The sequence below is a fragment of the Nematostella vectensis genome, chromosome 6 (genome assembly GCF_932526225.1).
Source record: "Nematostella vectensis chromosome 6, jaNemVect1.1, whole genome shotgun sequence".
NCBI lineage: Eukaryota > Metazoa > Cnidaria > Anthozoa > Actiniaria > Edwardsiidae > Nematostella > Nematostella vectensis.
Window position 1 is genome coordinate 14274770 of NC_064039.1, and position 25400 is coordinate 14300169.

The following is a 25400-nucleotide window of genomic DNA, read 5'->3' on the forward strand; positions in this document are numbered from 1 at the left end:
GATCTCATCGATCATCATATCTTGATGCGCAAGCTAGCTGAATTTAACACCCATCCCTCGCTGTTAAGATGGGTTGCTTGTTTCCTCCAAGGAAGTGAGAAAGTTCGTTAAATTAACACCGTATTACTAGAGCACTCTCAAAATCAGCGGAGGCATTCCACAGGGTACCCGTCTTGGTCCGGTACTCTTTGCCGTTATGGTTAACAGCCTTGTATCCTCATGGTCTCTTCGCGCTAAATACGTAGATGATATGACAGTGCTCGAAATCATACCAAGGAATTCCCCATCCCTACTTAATTTCATAGTAGACGATATCAATCAGTATGCTGCTACTAATAATATGAAACTTAATCCAACTACGGTGTAAGACCATGGATGTAGACCTATAGTGGCAGCCTGTGGTTATCGGGGCCACGGTGGTGGAACGCGTCAAATCGTTACTCGGTATTTATATATCCAACGATTTGAAGTGGACCAGCCACATCGACTACGTTATCAGGATAATGAACGAAACAATGTATGCGATAAGAATTCTGAAAAGATCAGGTGTGCCTGAAAGTGACATTGTTGCAGTATACTGCACCCTTATACGCTCCATCTTAGAGTATGGTGCCCCAGTATATTCCAACCTCACTGAATTCCTCTCTGATGCCATCGAGAGGATTCAGGAACGCGCCTTAAAGATTGTCTTTCCTGGTGTAAATTACTCCGAATCCCTGAAGAGACGGCGGAGTGGTCCCATAAGTGTGTGTGTGTGTTGTGGGGGGAGGGGTGGGTAGTGGTTTCAAATTCTTAAGGTGACAAAGAAATTTCAAGCTAGCCCAAGCGCGTCTAGGCCAAGCAGCCTTTTTGCTGTAACTCGCGCAATGCGCACGTTTCAGATACTATCATACTTGAACCAAATAACAGCCTATCCTTCTGTGATAGCTGCGACTTATTCGATTTTTCATAGTCTTGGTATTTGTAATAATATTACGATCAAAGTAAACTCGCTATTAGCGCTTCCTAGGCCTCCCAGAAAAAAATGTGCAGGTATTTTTATCTTCTTCAACACACTTGGTGGACATTTCCTGAAAACAAGAGCAAAATCGTAGGACGCATTTCTGCGTTTCATAGCTTTCTTTAATTGTAGAGTAAAATATCTTGCAATTAATTACACAAATTGTCTTTACAATCTTCTACAAAAGACCCAAACATAAACTTTTAAACTGTTCAACAAATTTGTTGTTGGTTGTATATGAACCGCTGCCTTGAACCCGTTGGTTAAAAAAAAACGTTCATATATAAAGACTGGCGCCCCCCCCCACCCTCTGCCCCTCCCCTTCCGCCGCCCCTGGTAATTCAGATTTGTCTGCAAGAGGTACATTTAACTACATTTATCTATCTATGATGATTACTGAGTCGTATACTAATGGTGATGATTGCTGAGTCATATACTTATGATGACGATTACTGGGTCTATAATTATGATGACGATTACTGGGTCTATAATTATGATGACGATTACTGGGTCATTTACTTATGACGGTGATTACTGGGTCATATAATTATGATGACGATTACTGGGTCATTTACTTATGACGGTGATTACTGGGTCATATAATTATGATGACGATTACTGGGTCATTTACTTATGACGGTGATTACTGGGTCATATACTTATGATGATGATTTCTGGGTCTATACTTATGATGATGATTACTGAGTCATATAATTATGATGATTACTATTCCATGTTTATGGTGACTGAGTTATGGTGTTGGATCGCAATTATTCGCGGACATGATGGATTAGGAGCCACGTCACGTGATACGCGCCGTGCCGGTTTAGAGATGTATGACGTTGGAACAGGAAATGTAGTACTTCTAGAGACAACTCTCTCAAAGTGTTTCTATACTTTATTTGCTTCATTTTTCATTCCATAGGGTCTGGGTCATCTACTTATGATGGTTATTACTGGCATATATTTGTTTATTGACATAACACATGTATGAAATAGCCTTTGCATCTGGTCCAGCTATTAATTTAAGCGAGATATAGAATTTTTTATGTTACCACGGTAACCGTTGTCATGGTTACGGGGTCGATGGACCAGATGCAAAGGCTATTTATTATGGGGATTTTGACTATGAATATATGAATATATGTGCTTAGAACACCAATTTACAAAGTTTCCCCATTTAAGTTTAAAGTTTTTAGCTAATTAATATGCAAATATATGCACGTTTGCTGCTTCCATGGCAACAAACTGCACAGATCATGTTTTTCTCCTATGGTTATTCACCATGTCAAATTTGGTTGTTGTAGGTTATCGCAGTCTTGTATTTTTGAAAAATGCTTAGATATCCGCGTATAAGCCCATAGTCAAGCCTTAATTGGCCTGAGACTCTCTCAAAGTGTTTCTATACTTTATATGCTTCATTTTTTATTCCATAGCTATATAAGTATATAAGGTAGGTATATAAGTATAAAAGGTTCGTGCTTTTCCAACGCTGCTTTTCATTATTCTGGTAACTTTGTGAGGTATTCATTCATTATGCCTGGCAAAGTTAGTCTCACTCTTGCCATATCTCAGTTCCTTACCTAGGGGAGGGGGGTGGGTGCGATAGCAACCCCAACAACGGCGAAAAGTCTACTTCCGGTTCGTAATAGACTTTGCAGAGCAAACTATAAAGCATAAGCGAATTAGAAAAAAAAGCCATTCTAGATGTAGGTATGTCATAAGGTAGGTATATCATAAATCTAAAAGTCAAGCTTTTTGAGCCAAATCCAATAATAAACGTCCCGTGGAGATACTGCAATGGCATAAAAAATCCCTTTTTTTTATTTTCGGAGGCGGTCAGAATATTAACAGGAAACTCAGGAAATCCTGGTTACGGGTCAGTATCTTTCACACTGACCACAATTTGGCTGATGGGAAATGGTTTATGATTACACGGAAATCAAGGCGCGTGATCTACACCGTGATGTTCTAACACTTCATGCTCTCACATCAGACTGACATATACAATCTTCCATTAGAGGGCCTTTTATACCGTTGTGTTTGGAGAGGTTGTTTTCTGTATTCTCCCAGACTGTATTTTTTCATAATATCTTCTCTTGTTTTCTTGTGTTTCTCGCGAAGCTCTTGTCGCTTTGCGGCCTGCTGGCGAAGATATTCCTCCATCTCTGGTGATATTTTTCTGTAACGCACAAGTATATGTCAAGGGGGGAGGGGGAGAAGGGGCTGCTATTGCGGGCCCCTGGGGGAGGCCGTCGGACTAGTACAAGCTCTAGTGTGAATGGGGTATATAATCTCCACCAATAATATAAAGATAATATAGATTCGCTACACGCCGTCGTCTAAAGTGGCTTAGCCATGATCTCAGGATCGAGCAGAAAAGAATCCCAAAAACATCAACTGATGGGCCCCAATTGGAAGGCGAAAGCCTGGACGGCCGAGGACCGCATGGCAACTGACGCTTCAAGCTGAGCTAGTACTAAAACGAGGCTGACCTGGGGCGAGGCGTTCAAGTTAACCAAAGACCGACAAGAAGGGCATCACCGTGAATGGCGTCAATGAGCCCCATTTTTCACCGGAGACCCTAAAGGGGTGGGGTTAGGGGGGGGGACTTCTTACCCCACCTGGGTAATCCTGGTTTTGTCCAGTGAATATTTATTTTCTTGGTTAGGGGGAAAGGGTACTTAAAAATAAGGGAATGATCAGTGTCATTATGGAGATGGGATTATGGGACTCAAGTTCTTGCCAACGAGTCGCCCCGTGTTGTCAAACACTATTCTCATTGGACATTAAATGTGGCCTAGGAACTGAAAGAAACACAGAAATGTGTACCCGCTTGTGTTTCCGCGCGCCATACGTGGTCCTGCCGAACTTAAGCATAGCCAGATAATTAAAATGTAACCTATTAAAAAAAAAATTTGTATTGTATTGTGAAATTCCAGGGTAACAGCTTTCTGAAGGGGTTTCAGCCAATTTTGTGTATTTATGTGCTTCTAATATAAAAATACTCCCCCCCCCCCCCCAACACCACCACCGCCAGTATTGTTTGCCAGGTCAGACCTCCCTTCATCCCCTCCCCCTCGGGTTTGGGCTCAGACAGGTGTACGCTGTGCTCTATCACCTCTCTTCCGCGGGCTCAGGAGTTGGAGTGAGTGGGCGTGGCGGGTTATGCTCAACTACCACAGGCTCCGCAAACAGATCTTTTGGATCCTCTCCAACATAGATATCCTCAAAGAAAAATCCTCGTCTTCTGCAACGAGGAAAGATAGAAAACACTTGTCAATACAAACCATAAAAATAAAATAGTCTGGTGCCGTAGGGAGTGCCAGTATGGTCCCTCGTTTCCACCTATCTATACTATTTATTATGTAGTGTCCGTCATCAACCAACGTAAAAAAAAATGCACAAACCCCCTAGAATCAGGCATCTTTTGCTAAATAATTGATAAAAATGATATGAGTTTACAATAACTACTTATTCCGGGCGCAATGCCTGCGTGCATCTGGTTTTAGGTGAGTGAAGCTGTATATTTCACGAAAAGAACCACCCCCCAAATCGTTATTAGACATACATTTGACAACAGCAAGACATGTTCTAAGTTTTAAGGCAATTTTATTGGCAACATTTTACAAAAAAAATCGCTACTTTAATCCACTCGTTTTACCTCTAAGAAGAACAGCCGATTCCAAGCTACGATCAATCAATCTATCAAGTTTATTTCACCAAATAATAGTATAATGATAATAATGCAAAAAAATAGTGATGATGAGGAGTCTACTAAAAGCACAATGCTTATGAGTAGCGTCTCTACAAAAATATATATTAATGTTCTTGATTTGACTAAGGAATCCTTATTATCAAATTTACATGTGGCTGATTTGATGAAATAAAGTAGAATCATATCTATAAATCAATAGCTGCTTTTTGAGAGAGAATATTGTCCTTTACAATCTTTTTGAACATATTTATTGATCTGCATTGTTTTGCTTGACAAGTGAGGTTGCTCCAGATTTTTGGACCCCTGTACGAAATTGAAAATTGGCCCCGTCTTGTTTTTCTAAGAGTTGTGCGATAGTCGCATGAATTTCTCATGTTATAGCTGTGTATTGTATTATTTCTTTTAAAAAAGTTATCAAAAGTCCCCGGTAATTGATTATTGTCGAATTTATACATGAATAATGCAGTTTTGAGGGTGTTAATGTCATAGACCGTAAGAAGCCTTTCTTCTTTGAATAAGGGCTCAGTGTGACTGAGGTAATGAGAATTTGTTATTATTCTAACACACCTTTTTTGCAAAAGAAATATTCGTTTTAAACTTGTGTCATAATTACTTGCCCAGTTGATGTTTCCATAGTGTATGTACGGATGAACTAATGTAAAATATAAAGTTTTTAGGCTAAATTTAGGCAATTAAAAGCGAAGTTTATTCTTTATTCCAACATTTTTAGTGATTGTAGTTCTGACATGGTTGATATGCGACTTCCAATTTAATTGACTATCAATGATGAGTCCTAAGAATTTAGTTTTATTTACCATCTGGATTGGTTCGTTGTTTATCTCTATTTTGGTTGTATGTTTCGTTTTTCTTTTGCTGTTTCTGAATATAATATAGTTTGTTTTGTTGTTAGTTTAAATAGCTCGGAGTTTAAAATTTCATCCATGTCCTCAGCAGATCTCGATTTGAAAATTAAGTTTGTGTCATCAGCAAAAAGAGTAAATGAAAACAGTTCCATGGCATTAGGGACATCATTAATGTATATTAGAAATAGTAAGGGCCCAAGAATGGAACCTTAGGAACACCACAGGTTATATCATATTCTTCTGATTTTGTATCTTTATAATTAACGGATTGTTTTCGGTTTGAAAGATAATTTTGGAACCAAAGCAGTGGAATTCCTCTTATACCATAAAATTGCAGTTTTTGAAGAAGGATATTATGGTTTATGGTGTCAAATGCCTTTGACAAGTCTAAAAAAATGCCTATAGTATTGTAGCCTTTATCAATAGAAGAGGATATCTTTTCTATAAAGTCACAAGATATCCTCTACCTGTGATTAACCCTTGAAATATTATAGACTAAGGATTCCGTAGCTATTTCTGTGCAATTTCAGTAACATGGCTAAGATAAGTGATTGGTTTGATGGCATCGGTACTCGTTTGTTGTTTAACAAGAAAGCCTAACCGACAAGAGCTTGTCACGAAATTTTTCGCAATTATTCCTTAAAAACATCGCAAACTATATCCAAGGAGCTCCGGCTTCTCTCAGTCATTATTGCCGCTTTCGCTGCTTTGAAGCAGTGAAGCTTGGAGCCTCTGATAGCCAATTCCTACGCATTGGTACCAACGAGTACCAATGCCGTGTCAAATCACTTAGCTATTTAACTCAGTATTAGTACAGTATTAGAGCTTAGTATTAGAACAACACTTATACACACAAGTTTTTTTTTAAGGCACACTAATGCTATGAGGCTAAAAGTTTGTAAAAGCTATTAGGTGAGCGAAATCTCAGGCCTACTCCGGGTCCTAAGATCGCCGTATGACTATACGGCGATCTTAGGACCCGGAGTAGGCCTCAACTCGCTTGTGGACGAAATAAGATAAGCTTCCGGGTTGGGTTATCAGGCTGATATTCCAAGAAGCGCACAGTACTCACATTGTTCCGTTAGCGTATGTATAGACTCCATAGCCATGCTTTTTGCCCCATTTCCACTGTCCGTCGTAGATATCTCCTTTCTCGTAGCAATAGATGCCTTTCCCGTGACGCACGCCGAATTTGCTTTCGCCTTGGTAAGGGGTTATTTTATCATAGTCGGCCGCGGGTTCAGGCTCGGGATTTCCACACACACAGATAAATGATCCCATGATCAACCATAGAGTCGTAAGTTTGTTGCGTTATTGAGGTACAAAACAGTATCAGTTCGTCCAATTCGCAATTTCCTTCTGAGAATTTTGCTTAGCCTCGTCCATAGGCTTCAACTTCACGTCACGCTCTGCATCGCTATGCCGCATGAAGAGCGTCTGCCATATTGGAAAGTGTGAGTCTGCGCGCAAAGCATCATGGAGCTGACAGCAAAGGACTAGACTGGGAACGAGGCTATATTTCGCTTGAGATTTGCAAGGGCGAGCCAATGAAATTCAACTGTCACACAACTCACTCAGTCTGCTTAGCAGCCGCTCGACTATAGTCGGCCGCACCGATATAACGGATCCATCTCGATCTCATGGGGACAGCGAGTGGCGAAATCTAGATATATATATAGTCTCAACCTGGCTGGCCACTAAATAGAGACGTTCGAGGCTCTGGAACCAGGGTAAACACTACTTGGCGGACACATTTAATGGCTTTCAGAATGATTATGTTGCAAGAAGCCCGCACAAGGCAAGACAGCCCCCCCCCCAACACGGGTCTACTTCCTTATACGTCCCTGTTCTGCATATGATAAGGAAATTAACCCCATTTACAATGGAGTGTGGGCTTGCCGAAAGGAGAGAACTGAGTTCTAATGAGTCGGGTAATGAAACTTACAATACAACGCTTATCTCTTTAGTTTATTCTCTTCTCTCTTTACGAGGCTATTGGTACTACCAATGTCTCTTTTACTGCCTCTCTTACTACCTTAAGATATCTTCTGTGTCGTAATATTTTGTTTTCTTCACTAATTGGGGCCTGCCCATCTATCCCTGAATAAGTCTCCCAACTGGCATCGAAAAGAATATTTACAGGCCTGTGGTCCCATGACTTCTACACAAGAAAGTCCTGGTTTATAAAACAAACGTTATTTTCATCAGAGTAAAAACTAAAGAATGACCACTAAAAATCGTATAGATTTCATAACCGGTTGCAAAGTAAAAACAAAGAAAGTAATTTAAAACAAAGCAATACGCTGAAAATGGTTAGACAAAACAGTTAAAAACGTGAAATATCTCTTCTGTTCATTAGTTAAAATATATTCATCGTCCACAGCCCAGCTGTGACGTGCGACTGTCAGTCGTAACCTAGCAACGACCCATCGATTCCAAGCTCAGGCAATATAAACCTGCGTCTACAGGACAAAGTTACAATTTGCATGTCGCCACAGGCAGTCTTTGGATTGAATGCCTTGATATGTTCTGGGTAAAGCGAATTCTGAATATCGTCAGGATAACACTAGATCTCAAACATGGCCAAGATTAAACCAGGAATCCCGTCACTGATTAAGAATCTCGACCCTGATCAGGATTTAACTAGGAATCCCGAACCTGATCAGGATTAAACTAAGAATCTCGACCTTGATCAGGATTTTGCTAAGAGACTTAAAAAACGTTCAGAAACTACTCAAGGTATCTAGGCCATCAGGAGCTTGCTCGTGGACTTAAATGCGATAAAAAAGAGATCGTGGTTTCTTTATCTGGATAGCGATCGAAATTTCGGTTCGGGACCCCGAACGCGATAGAGATCTTGCCGAGATCTTGACGTGATCAGGGTTTAGCAGGCGGTTCCCGTTTAAGGGAGAGTCTGTAGTTCTCCTCCTCTGCGTTGAACGATGCGTTCAGCAGGTACTGGCGGACCTCGTGGCAGCTCATGAAGTCATACTGCACCGCCGCCATCTGGTACTGTAGGAGCTGCGACTCCGTGCCTATAATCAACACAAAACCAATTATAGTAGACTGCGACTACGTACCTACAATCAACCCCAAAATTGTTATAGTAGACTTCGACTCCGAGCCTATAATTGACATAGAACCTGCTATGCTAAACTGTGACTGTTCCTACCATCAACACAAAGAATAACAAAAAGAACTCGAAACGAAAAATGACTTAAGTGAACATAAACTGCGTTTTTGTGTCCAGGCTTTTGTACTTTATTTGTATAATAAATGGTAGCAGTTTGAGATAAAAAACATTTTAAACAGTATGTTACTGTGGATGATAGACTTGTTTATCATGATTAAATACCGGAAGCGGATGTAGGCTGACTGGTAGGGTCAATGATCCTACGCATGCGCGCGTTTTTGTAAGCAAGTCGATCCACTCTGTAAATCTTTTTAATCCGAGCTGCGGATTCGCGTTGGTCTTAATAATAAGACCCAGATACCCCCCATGAGTTGTAGCGTATTTAGAGAACTTTAGGAGAAATGAGAACACCAAATGAGAATTAGAAAATGGTATTCGCACGTTAACCCCAAAGGAGAAGCAGACGATCCCCTGTTACTAACCTACTGTTAACCCCAAGGGAGATACAGACGATGCCCTGTTACTAACCTACTGTTAACCCCAAGGGAGATACAGACGATCCCCTGTTACTAACCTACTGTTAACCCCAAGGGAGATACAGACGATCCCCTGTTACTAACCTGCTTGGTATGCATCCCCACTGATCACTGACTCACGGCGTTCGACTTCGTCCAGAATCTCCTGCGAGGTATGGCATGACACATCGCGTGACAAACTGTCCTTTATCACAGGCGTGCTGACACTCTTCCCCAGGGTATCGTTGGTCATACAGTTCCCTTCGCGAATAGACTGGGTACTAAAGCTGTGACCTAGTCTCTCGGAGCAGCGACCAAAGCGGCCTTCCTTGACCGAGTTGCTACTGGTACTACGTCTGACGAATCCGTCGAGGAAGCGCCGCGTCTTGCCGGGTTTCCCGCTCTCTGAGAGCCGCCTTTTAGGCTGCTTCCCGCTGAGGCCTGTGGGGGTAGACATGGACGCACTCTCGGATAGGCGCCTCAGCAAGGGAGGTCGACTTCCGGGAGTTCGCACCCGCTCACTTCCGAGGACTGAGTCCGAGCTGGCCGGCATCAGCTTGCCGTGGAAGCCTGGTACGGACTGCACGTCCATCATATCTGCGCTATTGTTTCTGCTGTGCCGCATGATCCCCGTGTCGACGCTGAACTGACGACTGTACAGGCGCTTAAACTTACTACGTGCCGAACCACTGCGTCGACTGCTGCGGTCACGTGATAATAGCGACGAACACGTGACTGGAGCCATGTCACGTGATGCATCCGGCGAGACCTCCACGGGTGTGGTAGGGCATGACCTGATGCTTACCTCTTGAGGGGTTGTGGGGCATGAAACCGATTGGTCAGGCGAAGTCACGTGGTTCCCGGGTGTTGTTTCACCATTGTTCAAGCTATTCTCGTGAGGTGTCTCATCAGTGGGTGAGGTTGGCGGAGTGGACATGCCTTGAGTCTTCCGCTTGACTGTCAAGTACGCTTGTGTCTGTGCTATCTGTGTGAGGAAATCTCCAAGGAAAGGAAGACACGGCCCGTTCGCAAGACAGCTGGAGAGCTCGCCTCGGTACAGCGCAAAGTTGTCGCTCTCCCCCATTATTATTGACAGGTGTCGGAACTTCCTGAAGAAGATAAGATAACCCAGGTTTCAGACGTATAAACAGGAGGGAGAACTAGACGCAACAATAAAAACACGATAAAACTATCTTAGTCACATAGTCAGTGACTTACGAAAAAAAATTGTAATCATTCATTTTAAACTTTCTCTCCAGTAAACAAAACAAATTTAATACAGTCCCCCAAAATAAGGGCGCGTTTTTTCCTATCCTTCTGGAATGGGAACGGTTGGAAGGTTCAGAATGGCATTCGAGTCATTCTGCTACAGGGTGGTATGGTGGTATGGAACGCGGGATAAACGAACGCGCGCTTTTTCCATTTTAATCATTCTCATTCCGGAATCACGAGTAAACAAACGCACACTAAGTTATGAAGGGAAATGGCAAGAAAAGGTCACCATTATCGGCATCGTGGGTTGATCCACGATTCCAGTTTTATCCAAAGAGCCGAGCCAATGACAAGCTTTCCATGTAAAAACTTTACCAAAGCCTTCAAGCTTAAAAATCTTTTTTAAGGGCGCGTTTTCTTTTTACTCGTGATTCCGGAATGAGAATGATTAGAATAGAAAAAGCGCGCGTTCTTTTATCCCACGTTCCTATTCCGGAAATTAATGAAGGTCATTCCACCCATTCTGCTACCTGTAGCAGAATGACGCGAATGCCATTCTGAACATTATCTACCAATTATTCCCATTCCAGAATGATAGGAAAAAAAAAGCGCCCTAAAACACATATTTCAGACGATAGGAAGTTCGAGCACACCCTTACTTTCTGCGTTTGGACGACACCTCCTTCCACGTTTGCTTGAGTCTGTAGATAGGAGCTGACTGCAAGCCCGCCATGAGGGCCTTGAGAGAGTTGTAGTTACCCAACAGTCTGCATTTGTCCGCGATCTACAGGGCGTTAAAAAGTAACGTCAAACGAAATCACACGACCCGCTCAATAATGGCGCCGAAGCTTCGTTTCTCAAGCTAGAGGACCAGCGTTCACCTCAGAGTCGGGTTCGTGATTTTTCAGAGGATTAAAACCCTGGCTATCTACACTACGGACTGAGAATCTCTCGTTTCTTGGTTCACCTCATTAATGTCGGGACGTAAAAGAACTGTGGAGAATAAGGTTCGCGATACCGTCTTAGTGACAGAGCCAACATGCTTACAAATATTAAAGTAAACTAATACGTACAGCGGTTTGTATCTAGACGGGCTAGTTCAGTGAGTCGAATGTGATCGCACATCACCTCTTGCAGTGTTAGCGAACCCAATACAAATACTAAACATTTACTTGATAAGTCTAAAGCTGACCGAACAATATCGCTCAAACTTTTTTACGAAACATGATGCATTACTTGATAGGAAACCTATTTCAGGGCACTAGAACTTTCATGCTAGCAGAAACTTCAAACAACGGCGTACAAGCAGAATGACTGGGAATAGCTTAGTTAGCTTAGGCCTAGACTAAAGAACGGCATCCAAATTACCAGGCGTTCTTTTGTCTATTTCGACCGTACCAGACGTTCATTTGTAACGAAAAAAATGTGACGCTTTTTTCTCCATTACATATTTTTAAATATCATTATCATTATCATATCATTATATATCAGTCGAATCGCCACAGTGAGTTAAAAGGCTTTGATAAAGACAGATGGGAAGCATCAGTTAAATGTGAGTTAAAAGGCTCGTTCGACCTCGAGTTCGAGCACCTTTTTTCAGCTATCAATTGCATAATTTCTTTGATCTGCTTTACCAAGGCTTGCTGTTTATCTGAGCTCGAAACCATAATACATAATACAGCTTTCTAGAAATGCTCGGGAATTCTTCTGAAAACTTATCATCCCGTCAATTTCCAGGCATATTTATTTTCAGGTCGCTTTTCACATTTTTTTTTCTAATATAATACCATGGGTTTAAGTCGTTCAGTTTCAGGAAGTTATCAGAGAGATATGGCGTATTAATTCATTTTGCTTATATAATAATCGGTAACATTAAACATTACAAAATAACGCCCAACGGAGATTCCAAAACAACGTACAGAGCTCGGGGAAATCGTGTAGGTTAACTGGTAACAGAAATCGTGTAGGTTAAGTGTTGACTGGTATGTACTTGGAATCGTATAGGTTAAGTGTTGACTGGTTTGTACCTGGAATCGTATAGGTTAAGTGTTGACTGGTTTGTAACAGAAATCGTGTAGGTTAAGTGTTGACTGGTATGTACTTGGAATCGTATAGGTTAAGTGTTGACTGGTATGTAACTGGAATCGTGTGGGATAATTGTTGACTGGTATGTACCTGGAATCGTGTAGGTTAAGTATTGACTTGTATGTGCCTGGAATCGTGTAGGTTAAGTGTTGACTGGTTTGTACCTGGAATCGCATAGGTTAAGTGGTGACTGGTATGTAACTGGAATCGTGTAGGTTAAGTGTTGATGGGTATGTGCCTGAAATCGTGTGGGTTAAGTGTTGACTGGTATGTGCCTGAAATCGTGTGGGTTAAGTGTTGACTGGTATGTAACTGGAATCGTGTGGGTTAAGTGTTGACTGGTATGTGCCTGGAATCGTATAGGTTAAGTGTTGACTGGTTTGTACCTGGAATCGTATAGGTTAAGTGGTGACTGGTTTGTACCTGGAATCATGTGGGTTAAGTGTTGACTGGTTTGTACCTGGAATCGTATAGGTTAAGTGTTGACTGGTTTGTACCTGAAATCGTGTGGGTTAAGTGTTGACTGGTTTGTGCCTGGAATCGTATAGGTTAAGTGTTGACAGGTTTGTACCTGGAATCGCATAGGTTAAGTGTTGACTGGTTTGTACCTGGATGACTTTGGAGACTACTCGGGCCCGCGCCTGTGTGGTCTCTTCTGCAAGAATCTCCGAAGCCACAAGCATGGCGATGCGGTTAAAGAACTCAACCATCTCCATGACATCGGGTGACCGTACGTACTATAAACATGAGGCTGTGGTTAGCATCACAACATCTACATTGACGTTTCCAACTTATGGAAATGTGTAATGAGCGAGCGAGAATTACTACGAACTGCGAGAGAAACGTAAACTGCAAAAAAAATATTCGATGCAAGTAGATTAGAGCTATGATCACAGTTTCGCCTTAAGGTTCAGGTCGTTGTAAAAGTATCCCAGGGCACGAGGAACATGATTTAGTACTATTTTTACAGAGTGAAATGCCTCCATACGAAGAACACACTGATGATGGTAAACAGCATAAAGCAGCTCAGGAGATGTGTATGATGATTAGTATTAACCAAAAGCTAACATAAAAGGAATTGCGCTACACATCTACCTTATCCTTGGTCATCCATCCGCAGGTTTCTAACTCATGCCACAAGATCCTAACAAACAGCTCTTTGTCAATCAGCGTTATCTCCTTCGCAAACGTCGTCGCATCGATATCAATCAGACTTTGTGGTAAGCCTCCATTCAACAGCGGCGAAACAACGCCAAGTACTGGACTTGAATGGAGTTCCATGGAGTTCGATGCCCGGGATCCTCCAATGTTCTCCTCAAGAGAGGTCGACTTAAGGATCGGTGAAAGGATTTTCTGTACGAACTTCTTTTTAACGCTCCCTAAATAAGACACAATGGAGGGTTATAATATAAAATAAAAACGCCGATTGCTCGGTTCAGTCCACAAAACAGCTCCTCTCTACCTATCAAATGCGGGCAGGTCTTTCGTACTAGGTTGTAAAAACACGGATTAACACCGCACAAGCTTGAGTAATGCTGGCTTATGGAAGTCTGCGGCTTGATTGGCACATACATTGCAAGACGTTGTCTAAGGGCACAATGGTCGGTTAAAAACTCTCAAGCTATACTGTGCTATACATGCGTGCATTCTCGTACGCACAACACAAGTACTTTGTTATTCAAGAAAGCTCGTAATAAAAAATGTTTTTGAAGCCGAAAGGTAAAACAGCCGGATATGCATGACAAAAAGCATTTTTTTCCTGTTTGTTTATTTTCTCACTCGTGAAAACATAGTCAATTTTGATGTCTTATTGGTCCAAGGGTGAGCTTTGCTTTGGTTATCATGTATAGGAGGCACTCACGTCTGCATCAAGGCGAGTGACATACGGTGTGTTGTGTCAATGACATACATACGTATTACTTATAAACACAGGTGATAGACTGAAGAAAATATAGTGCGTTAATAGGACAGGAGATCGATACCTAGATCGAAGTTGAGCAATCAGCTGTAAAGGACTAAAACGTTTTTGTTACAATGTGTTTCTGCAGTAAACCAAATCGATGGACTTTAGTAACGGAGCGATAAAGTTTGAAGGATGAGAAAAAGAGTGTGTTAAACATCGATTGACAATATGAAAACATCATTCAAATAAATAATAATCTTGAAAGCTGATCTTCCTTCCGGCAGCTGGGAGGGCGAGTTGAGGGGGTGATGATACAGTACGACCTGGTAGTCGAAGGCATAGAAAGACGTTCTGTGGTCTTCTCTTTATCAGTTTTTACCATTGAACACAGGTTAGGGTCTCACCATGACATGGACACAACATGATCAAAATGAAAAATTGTAGAATCTCATTTAAAAAGCATCTGTAACCCTAGCCAAGTACCAAGTGTTAGACAGCATTTCCATCGGCGGATTTTTTTTAGAACTCATTGGACATTTTAGTATACCATATCGCTGGATATTTATTTTCAAGTCTGATTTTGGCGAGCCCATAGTGCGCAGCCCTTTCTGTGTTTATTTGGCTTGAATTTGGCACCCAAAAGGTCACGTGGTCTCTTAGCGAAAGTCCTCTATTGTGTGTATACTGGCGACCTAAAATTGTATTGTATTTAATATTTATTTAATTCTCTTTTTAATACTTTATTGGTATCATAATCTTATATTTAATTTAAGACAGCAGCATCAGTGAAATTTAAGAACCTCAAAAATAGGAGGTTGTTTGTTTACAAGGTATGAATCAACACAAGGTTGAAAAGGTATGTTAAACGCCTTTGTGAAACAGAGTAGTTGCGCTGACGTTTCGATCGTTAGCCCTTCGTCGTTTTTTTTTTTGCTCCGACGAAAGGCTAACGCTCGAAACGTCAAAGGAGAATCTATGCTTTGCAACCCTCAGTGCCTCTTAGGTCTAAATAAGTTTGCAAATAAGCATATTCAAAGATTATATCAAGGTAACACATTCATATCCACACATGGCTATGGCTTATATGTAACACAAGGCAGGTTATGACACATTGGTTCACAAAGTTTGACCTTATTTCAAATATGTGCACAAACACGTTTTGTGGGATAAGGAATCTTGAGTTACCTGCTGAACTGGATGAGCTCCATTTTCTGTTGAAAGGAGATTCGTTGCTCACTTCTAGAAAGGAATAAAAAAGCAACAATTAAAAAATTGTAAAAGGCCAAAACAGAACTGTTAACCTGTTGAGAGTGATCATTCGATATCTTAGGGGAATGGGGAGGTTATATTTGATTGCTAAACATCCTTTCCTGTAGAAAAATTGTCCCTGTGATCCGAGAACTTTGTGATTCTTAGCTTATGTGTGACCGATGACAGGCAAATCAAATCCTAGTTTTTTTTTGGTGAATCTGAGGCAAAACATTGTTAGTGATTCTTGAATGATTCCAGAAAGCGATAGAAATGGTAAGGTAGCCAGGATTCAGTGACTTCTTGATAAGAAAATACTGATAATGGTTAAGGTATAAGTGCCCCTTGTGCCCATTCCTTAATGCAATTATGAGAACAGACTCAAAAGAGTTGGTATGAAAAGGGGAAGAATAGTAGAGTTCGAGTTAGCAGGGAGTTCGAGTTAGCAGGGAGTTCGAGTTAGCATAGGGTTCGAGTTAGTAGGAAGTTCGAAATAGCAGGGAGTTTGAGTAGAAAATATGTGAAACCATTCATCTGGATTACATTGTAGAAAAAAAAAACATGTAAACAGGTATGTTTCTGGGTTACCAAAGCAAGTCTTGCTGGTGTCATGCTGTTGTTTACATTCTAAAGCTGTGTGAGTAGGGATGTGCCAAGGTCTAGAGGAGTCGCCCAGGGAACAGGCACAGACACAACAAGGAAATAAATCGCCTCAATGGATCTAAAGCTATCACTCAAGATATGATCATTTGGTAATTAAAAACGCAAGAAGGCAAGGGTTCAAGATACTCAAGAACAAGAGTGATAACATTCGAGTGCATTCCAACTAGGAAATTCCAATTATAGCTCCCAGCTAGCTGGTAGGATCTTGGCGGGTATGATAAATATACATTCCCAAAAGTGTTAATTAATCGATCATTTGCGAGACAATGATGTTATGACTAATAAAAAAGTAAATTAATATGGCGGGAAATGGCATGTCGCTGTAACGGAACTAACACACGACTCAACTTTACACGCAATGGTCACGCATGGGCGACTCAATATGTTTTTTTAGAAGAAGAACCTAAAAAAAAGACTTCCTTTACAGCAGAAGCGACTTAGGAACTGCTTGAGACCAGAATCACACTTTTTGCATCGATTATCAGGCTTTGTTGACATATGGATCACCCAAGATGCGCATTTCGCAAGACCAGACATCTATCCCACAATTAAAAAATACTGACTTCAGATATATTCCCATTAGCGATCTAATATCTAGACATTAGTACATGAAACACACTAGTACAAGGCAACTACTTCGCAGGGCGAAATGTAACAATATAAACCCACCTTCGTCGCTGTCATTATCATCGCATATAGTCAAAGCCGACCACAAACTCCCATGTGATCTGAAGTATAGTGGGTTAAAATTCTCATCAAGCAAAAAGCCATCGTCCACAAGCACACCACCGGACATTTTCCAGTAGAAAATACTCAAAGTTGTGTCCTTAAACTTGGGTTATTCTTGATGTCATTAACTATGTACTGGTTATCATGGGTACGTAAAGGGTTCTGGCTTGTACTTGGCTGTTCTGACATATGATACACGATTCACATGACACGGATGCCATTCATCGCGAGAGACATAAGCTAAAGTATGTACTAGTGTCATCTTACGAGTTACTACAAGTGACAGCTTGTCAGCAATGAAAAATGTACGACAAAATAAACACAAATTTCCCAAGGAATAGTACCAGTAAATAGTACCCGAGTTTCGGCTTAGGCTAAGTCGCAATCATTTTCTCTATTCTTTATTAAGTTTAAGTTTTTATCTAAAATAAAAACATAGACGGCCGTGTTTCTGTAACATGCGTGACAAGTGATGACATGACGCTGTTTTACGATGTTTTGTCATGCTAACTCGGCCATGTGGAACTTCGTTCTATCACCAGATCACGAAATTGCTAGATTAAACAAGGACCCGCCGCACTATAAAAGGGCTTGGATCAGGTCCACGGAAGGCTCAGTTGTGCGGAGCTCAAGAGTTTAGTCAAGCGTGTCTTGTTTGCCCACGAGGAGCGAAACCCAAACTCAACATTTGAAGCGCTTTTCCCGGGGGGTTCTTCCCATGTCGACTTGATAGGGATGCTCGTCGTATTTTCTTAATTCAGCCGAAAGGGGACGTGGCTAAGCCCTTTTATAGTGCGGGCACACAGCTTCAACGAAAATTAAACAATGCTTGAGGTTTGGTAAGTAATCTTGGCGCTATTTGCTACTGGAATTTGGATCTGACTTGCGATTGATAAATTTTTTACTTACCGAAAAAAAAGCAATGCAAATAAGATAAAAATTTCTCTATTGCTAATGCACAGAATAATCTATGTTTTTGTGTTTTTTCCCCAAATAAAGAGATATTTCAATTCGCTCTTTTTTATGTCTTATTTTCAGTTGAGGCTGAGCCGTTCTTATTTTTGGGACATTTTAAGGCTGAATATGTTCTTGAGGATGTTCTTAAATTTCAGTGTCCATAAAAATACCAATCAAGTCAATCGGTTTTGTAACAAAAATCTATAAAAAAAAAAGCTAGATTGCCCCCTTACGTTAAAACCAACGGACACTTTTGGAATGTTTAACCTTTGTAAAAAATGGGATTGGTATCCAAACTATTTGTAAAAATCCTTAGGTTGGTAAAATCCGGATGATTGTTGTCAAGTTTTGTTACAAATCCGGTTGGTTGGGTCTTGTGTGTTTCTATGGTGAATTTCTATGTAAACAAATCCCCAAAACCACAAACTATGAGCTTGGGCTCCCTGTGGTATTACAGCGCGAGAGCCAAAGATATGGGAAGTTGTAATGTCTTACATACTTTTTAGGGTTCAACCAACTACCTACGAGTATCGACTTGACATTACTATGGATCTTAGTCAAAGTTTGCCGTTTAAATTTTTGTTTAAAGGCTTTGTCTTCATTTTATAATAAGAACGAGATAAAAGCGCAAATCATTACAGCACCGAACATAGTTGGGCCGGACCACAAGGGCCAACTTTCAGGTAAAAACCCACTGCTCTTTGTGGGGTTAAAATTAGGCTTCAGGTATTTTAGGGGGAATCTGAGAAAAAAAAAGTTTTCTATTAAAAATGGTATTTCTTCAAAGAGGCGCACCGTTTTCTAGAATATTTAATTAAAAAAAAAAACATTTTCTAGATTATTTAATACTCCAACTTCTTGAGTCATCTAGACTTGTATACAATGAGGTACTTTTAAGTACTGTTTTCTTTTGAAGGAAGGGTAAGCCATTCAGGAAAGATTATGAATAGCATAGGTGCCAAAGAGAATTGTGATAAATTTTTTTATAGCATGCCCAATTTACAGTTGAGGCTGCACTGTTCTTATTTCTGGAGCACGTAAGGATGTTCTTAGATTTCAGTGTTTATGGAAATATAAAAGTATTGGAAGAGGACCAATCAATAGCAATAGTATTTGCATTGTTATTATGAATACATTTTTATTCTGCATTTTAAAACGTATCACTCTAACAAAGCAATATTTCGCTTCCATCTGATCTCCGACATTAGCATGTTTTTAAAAATTGGTGAAATCTTAGGCTGGACGTTCTTATAAAAAAAGAGTGTACGTGGTTGCTATCACAATGTACAATGGGGCATTTTAGGTGAGATTGCTCTTATCTTGAATTTGTATAAATGGAGATTTTTAAGAAGGAACATCTATTCTATAAACAAATCGGATCAATAAACTGTGCCCATCAAAAGAAAAACTACAGTATAAACAAAAAAATACTGTTTTGTAAGACATTTAAATTCTAAATTCAAACAAAACCTCAAATCAAAATAACAATTATCTATTTTAGCCCATAGCAGTCAGCCCAACTTGGACAGAAATATTGTGAAATAGGTTGAAATACAGTGAATCTGTGAAGAAAAAAAAAACAAGAGATCCAATGCTGGTTACAGAGAATGTAACATTTTCAAAAAAATTAGCCTTGTCATGAGGTCCAAAATCTTGTGACAACTGCCTAATGCAGGTGAGTTGACAGCTGTTAGCCGAACCTCAACTGCTTCTATTATAGAAAAAAGGAGCTTTTGAAAATGTAAATCTCCCCCCCCCCCACAATTTGTTTATATACATGATTAAACTAACTTTTCAATTAACAATGTGAGATGATCTGCTTTCATGTTTCATGTAAATTTAGAGGGAGGAAATGACAACCTTTAGAATAATTTAATAGCACAGTACAGTATATCATTTTACTAATAAAATAAATATTATATATATATATAATTTACAGAATCTAGAAAAATAAATGCATCCTCTTACATTGACGACAAGCTTTTGTCTGTAATAGATTTGCATAAATTAATGTCTATAGTAAAATTAAGAATTTCTGTTTCATCAGAGTAGAAAAAAGGCAAAAGAGAGCATCATATAATGGCTATTGTAGGTGATGAATGTTCTAGACTGAGCTGAGCTTTGTATAATCAATTTTCTGACTATCATTGTCTCCCTAGTCATGAAAAGACTCTTTAGAAAACAATGTTTATTGGCATTTATGTTTTTGCTATCAGACCTTACTGATGACACAGAAAAAAAGTAAAGCAATACAGAAAAATATTTTCTCTTTTTTGCCAGTCACTGTTTCTTATGAACGTGAGCATTGGTGTCTTTGCGGTATCAAAAGTTTTCTAATGACATACTAGAGTAATATACAAAATATACATATCAATATACATATCAAATTGTTTATGAGCAAAACTTTGAATGAAAAATATACAGTAGTTTTCTAGTTGCTTTAAGATGTGCCTAATATACTGTAAATCTGTCATGAACACACACTGTATTTCTTTATAGTGAACTGAAAAATTTACATTGGTAATGTTGCAATGTCTTTGGATTGTAGTGAAAACGTACAGACAAACCCTCTTCTTCATATTGTTAAAAATAAAAGCATGTTTAAGACCTTATTGACTTGATGCTTAAAGTAACTTATGCTTGTGTCATCAATTGAATTTGGTTAGGGCAGTTACACTGATGATCTCATTGGTCGTTTTACATTTCTAAATTGAACAAGAAGCTTTTGAATCAGAAGTTTACAGATGATCGATCCAACCTGACAATCAAGTGACAAGGAAGTCCCTCCAATAACTGACAATTGCTTTGCATTCATGAGTTTAAAATATAAGTAAAGCTCCACGTAGACCACCTGAAGGTGTGCTACAGACTGTTGAGGAGTCTTCTCGAAAATGGCAGTAGATTCAAACATGCAGCAATGTCTTCCCAGAGAGTGAATACAAAATGTCTTTTTAAGTGGACAAACTTTTCAAGATGAGCTTTACGATGAATACTCTTCTTATAAGACTCTTATGAATTCTGATATATATATACATATACATATACATATACATATACATATATATACCACCGTACCATTAGGTATATGGTATTATCATCAAATTCAAAAGAAACATAGAAGGTTATGAAAATTAAATGACAGTTCTTAACCAATAAAAATCTCTTTTTAAAAAAAGGTGTGGTAGGAGAGGGGCACTTCTACTTTATCAGCCTCCTTCCCCCGTTTGCAGCCGATGTTATCTGTTACCCTGGGCCCCTACTAGCTACAGCCCTGATGATACAAGCATCTCCAAACAACAAAAACATAGCCCATTTTCAGATTCTTTTGTATGTTAGGCTAATGGGTCAACCACTTACTGTGCAATAGTCACTTGTGCCAGCTTGACTAAGGGTTCATAAATACAAGGAAAGCCTTATTTTCAGACAAACTTTAAAAAAAATACAAGATCTTGAAGCTGTTTTATTCTATCCTTTAAGGAATACTTGCTGATGTGCGCATTAAAGTTGTCTCAACAGATGCTTCCACTGCCTCTAGTGGTAATGCATCGTTAGTCTGTTTGTCCAGTGAAAAAAAGTTGTTGATTGTGTGGCTCTAAGTACAGTAAACACAGCTCGGATTCAGGTCAAGGGAGCGATAAAAATACTATTAATATTTTTGGAGATTTTTTTCCAGGAATTTAGTGGTTATGATATTAATCAAAGTAAATGACTTACCTGTTTTTGTGCGGGTTGGTGATGAGGAAAATGACATCCTGCTAGATCCACCCCTGTCCAGAAATCTACTTTTTTTCCCCTCACTATGTGTAATAGCACCATCAGAATACTGAGATCTGTTGCGGTTAACGACACCACTAAAGCTCTTACCCCTCCGCAAGTGGGGACGCACAACCGGCACAGCACTTGACTCAGCCTCACTTTTTAATTCCTTTACAGCATCTTCATCTAATTCAGAGAGTGAAGGTCTATTTCTTGTGCGCTTTTTGTTAAGCATTGTCCAGAATCTCCTTACTTTAGCTTTTTGAGGTTTCTGATCATTGATGTCCATTTCATCAGAAAAATCAAGCCGCCTGGCTGTAGGAAGCCTGTGTGTTGGTACCCCTGTGGTAAGATGACTAGACGGGATATGGTTATTGACATGATTTTGAGTGGATATTTCCTGTTGTAAGATCCTGTTCTGAGTAGAGTTACCAGATAAAATACTCTCAGCACTTTGAGGAATTCTGTGGGATTCACTTGTCAGAGCAAGGGACAATGACAAACGCCGATTATGTGCAGGGGATGTCGACATGGACAGTGTTTTATCCCACAAATGTCTTCTAACAAAATTCAAATTACTAGGATGACTTCTCAGGTTCTCAATTCTCTTACATAAAAGAACTTCTTTAGCAGAGTATGCGTGACAGAAAGATGTTACTCTGTAATCACAACCTCTAACCCTGTGTTCTTTAGTGACACTCCCGTTAATCATAGGCTGGTCAGTATTTAATGATCTTTCCCTGAGATCTTGATCTATTTTTATTATGTCAAGATCATTCAAATTCATGAGTGAAAACGTACAAAATGGTTGGGTATCTGACAGCCTTGGATGTGAACTAGAACGAAACAGCTCTCCAGCGTTACAGCTCTCGAATACGTCTTCATTTTCGCTTCCAATTGTTCCAAGTGAAGAGCGCTTCAGTTTGTTTTGATGTTGTAGATTGTTAATAGCAATTCGTCGAACATTGCTAGGATTTAGCATGGTCATTGAGAGCATCGAAGACATCGCGCCTTCGACGCATAAGCTGACCCGATTAGGCATGGCTACTTCCCCACTCTCCTCTCCTTCGTCCTCACTCTCTGAGCTGGACGAAAAGCCATCATCATCTGACTCAGCAATAGCAATCGATGCCACACACTCCCAGTTTTCCCTCAAACGCAAACCCCACTGTTGTCTTTGACTTTGCAAATGAAAACAACGCAGCCACTTTCTCCATGTCTCTAGCTTACCGCAAAGCCGATAAGTCCTCCAGCACTGCCTTGACGTCCATTTAGCCTTAAAAGTATAGGAACACCCTTCTAGTAACTCGACTTTAATATCAGACCGTCGATACTTGAACACTGTTTTCCCAGCGCCGTGTTGTAGCACATGTGCCTGACTGTTAATCTCGCGTTCTGTGCCGTGTTCTGTTACGTACACAAACTCCGAGGTGACTAAAATACGGACCTGTTTATCCAGCCAAAGTTGATCGTCTAGCTCTATAAATTCTCCTTCAATCAAAACTTCGCTCTGACTGACACCAGCGGATCCGGGGCCTTTATATTGCGTGGAAGATTTTCCTTTCTCTGTTCCGGAGCGCGTGTCAAGCTTGCCATCACTTTTCAGTTCTTTCTTCTTACCGGCGTCCATTATTTTTGTAACAAACCGCCTGGCTCTTTTACTGACCCCATCTCACTGCAGCCTGTTATTTTTAGCGTTCTTTGGTCATGTTAAATATGAATCTGTGGCCTTAGATTTAAGCTAGTTGGGGTAAATACAGAAGCGTCGAGTCTCCCCGCCCGTGATCGGCCGCCATAAATGTTTTGGACTATTTATTATTTATGAGCAACATGACGTCACACTATTTAGAATGTCTGGCAGCAAAATCAAAAGTGCGAGGTGCTAAAGAGAGCTAAATGGATCGCAACGAAAGCATTTCAACAACATTCAAACACATGAACGACACACTTTCTCAGACATGCATGTAGCTGGTTCAAGGAGGTTTAACCTCCTTAGCTGATTCGGGTTTTCACGCTGAACGACAATATCGGAGAGTGTCGAAGGCAAAATTCATGCGTCCTAAATTAAATTCCTACCGGGTACCCAAAAATAAGCTTATACAGTATTTATATAAAAAAAAATATCAGCCTGAACAAAATATCTAAAAATTAAGATAATTCTAAACACCCTTGAGTAACAATTTTTACATGCTCACACATGATGATGGTTGAAGTAGTGAAAAACAAAGATACTCTCCATAGGTTATCTTTCAAAGTTTCTGTGGGTCAGTAAAACTAAGCAACCGTTTATAACACCCCTTGCTGGGTGTATTTTTGCTGGCCTGTGGGGCTATTGATGCTGTTTTTCTCTTTTTTTTTTTTTTTTTTTTTTTGCTTCCTCACAAAAGCTCATGTAACAGTTGTTTCAAGAACAGTCTTATACACTCTTATTTTTTTATAAGAACCCTTTTTATAAGAACGTCCAGCCTGAGATTTCACCAATTTTAAGAACATGCCTAGGCTCAGATAGCAGAAAACAATATTTTGTATTCCTGATGTTTCTAAAATGCAGAATCAAATTGTGCTCATAGTAACAACCAGCTTATCATTGCTTGATCATTAGTGTAATTCTCTTTCTAATAATTCATTGCGTTTATATTATCATATACACTAAAATTTAAGAACATCGTTGAGAACATATTCAGCCTTTGTCCCAAAAATAAAAACAGCCCAGCATCAACTGAAAATTATACGTTCTTATAAAACAAAAAGAGTGTATAAGCGCAACACATTGAACTAGAATTATAGAGGCCCCTCATTAGGAGAAAAAACATAAAGAGGGGCCCGGGCCGATAACGGGAGCTTGGATACATTCTTTTTTTGTATAAAAAAGAAGGCTTATGCGTTTTACACTTATTTTCAAATGTAAGCGGAATCCCAGATTCCAAATGAAATGTGCTGTCATTCGAGAGTCGACGAGGTTAGTACTTCCTGCATGTCATAAGCATTCTCATATTAGAAACGATCTCACAATTGAGTTCCTAAAATCAGACTGCATTAAGTATGTTGCTAAACTCATCTCTCGACAAAAGTTTTTAGCGAAGATTTGCCCTGGAGAGTAAATTGTCCATCAATATTCACAAGACTCACCTGCTGAAGACACTTGCAGAGCACCCTTTGCTGGGAAATTATTCGTAAACAATACCAGAAAACGTTTCTCTGAACACGGGGAAGTCAAGACCAGTGCACGGGGACACGGTGGAATCAAGCGACACATGGTGGAAATACTAACTTCTTTGCCCGTCAACAGTGTAAGGCGTATATACATCGAGATAGAAACAAGGAGGTTTCTTAAAATACAGTCATCAGCATCTCGATGGCAAACATGTTGCAAATCTTGAATGGTTTTCAGGAAAATTAGACCGGCGATTTTTAGTTCCACCATACTAATTCAAAATCAATAAAGCTTATACAAAAATATGCTTACGGCTAAGCAATCGCCGTCTTTGTCCCTGTGCACGGCTCTTGTTTTCTGTATCTTATAAGAATGATTTCCCAACAAAAAGTGCTCTGCAAGTGTCTTCAACCATGGGAGGCGGAAGGGAAGGGGCAGGGGGGGGGATCTGAGCGGATCGTTTC

The 25400-nt window shown here is 40.0% G+C and overlaps 2 protein-coding genes across 2 annotated transcripts; both read right to left on the reverse strand.

The window, feature by feature from the left end:
• Window positions 1-1880: 1880 nt before the first annotated feature.
• On the reverse strand, window positions 1881-7046 carry LOC5506732 (radial spoke head 10 homolog B). The gene is made up of 3 exons (XM_001627380.3): window positions 6654-7046; window positions 4122-4250; window positions 1881-3182 (listed from the first exon to the last, which is right to left on the reverse strand). The coding sequence occupies exons 1-3, from the start codon at window positions 6860-6862 to the stop codon at window positions 2993-2995; spliced, it is 528 nt and encodes a 175-aa protein (XP_001627430.2). The 5' UTR covers window positions 6863-7046; the 3' UTR covers window positions 1881-2992.
• A 485-nt stretch (window positions 7047-7531) lies between these two features.
• On the reverse strand, window positions 7532-23611 carry LOC5506738. Its single transcript, XM_048729294.1, has 7 exons — window positions 21741-23611; window positions 15615-15668; window positions 13622-13905; window positions 13135-13263; window positions 11101-11225; window positions 9335-10338; window positions 7532-8616 (listed from the first exon to the last, which is right to left on the reverse strand). The coding sequence occupies exons 1-7, from the start codon at window positions 23410-23412 to the stop codon at window positions 8459-8461; spliced, it is 3426 nt and encodes a 1141-aa protein (XP_048585251.1). The 5' UTR covers window positions 23413-23611; the 3' UTR covers window positions 7532-8458.
• Window positions 23612-25400: the final 1789 nt, after the last annotated feature.

Coding starts and splice junctions, on each gene's coding strand:
- LOC5506732 (XM_001627380.3), bottom strand. CDS start 6,862: ATGGGATCATTTATCTGTGTGTGTGGAAATCCCGAGCCTGAACCCGCG. Junction 4,251..6,653: donor ACATACGCTAACGGAACAAT/GTGAGTACTGTG, acceptor TCCTCGTTGCAG/AAGACGAGGATTTTTCTTTG. Junction 3,183..4,121: donor CCTGAGCCCGCGGAAGAGAG/GTGATAGAGCAC, acceptor TGTGCGTTACAG/AAAAATATCACCAGAGATGG.
- LOC5506738 (XM_048729294.1), bottom strand. CDS start 23,412: ATGGACGCCGGTAAGAAGAAAGAACTGAAAAGTGATGGCAAGCTTGAC. Junction 15,669..21,740: donor ACCAACCCGCACAAAAACAG/GTAAGTCATTTA, acceptor ATTCCTTTCTAG/AAGTGAGCAACGAATCTCCT. Junction 13,906..15,614: donor GAGCTCATCCAGTTCAGCAG/GTAACTCAAGAT, acceptor TGTCTTATTTAG/GGAGCGTTAAAAAGAAGTTC.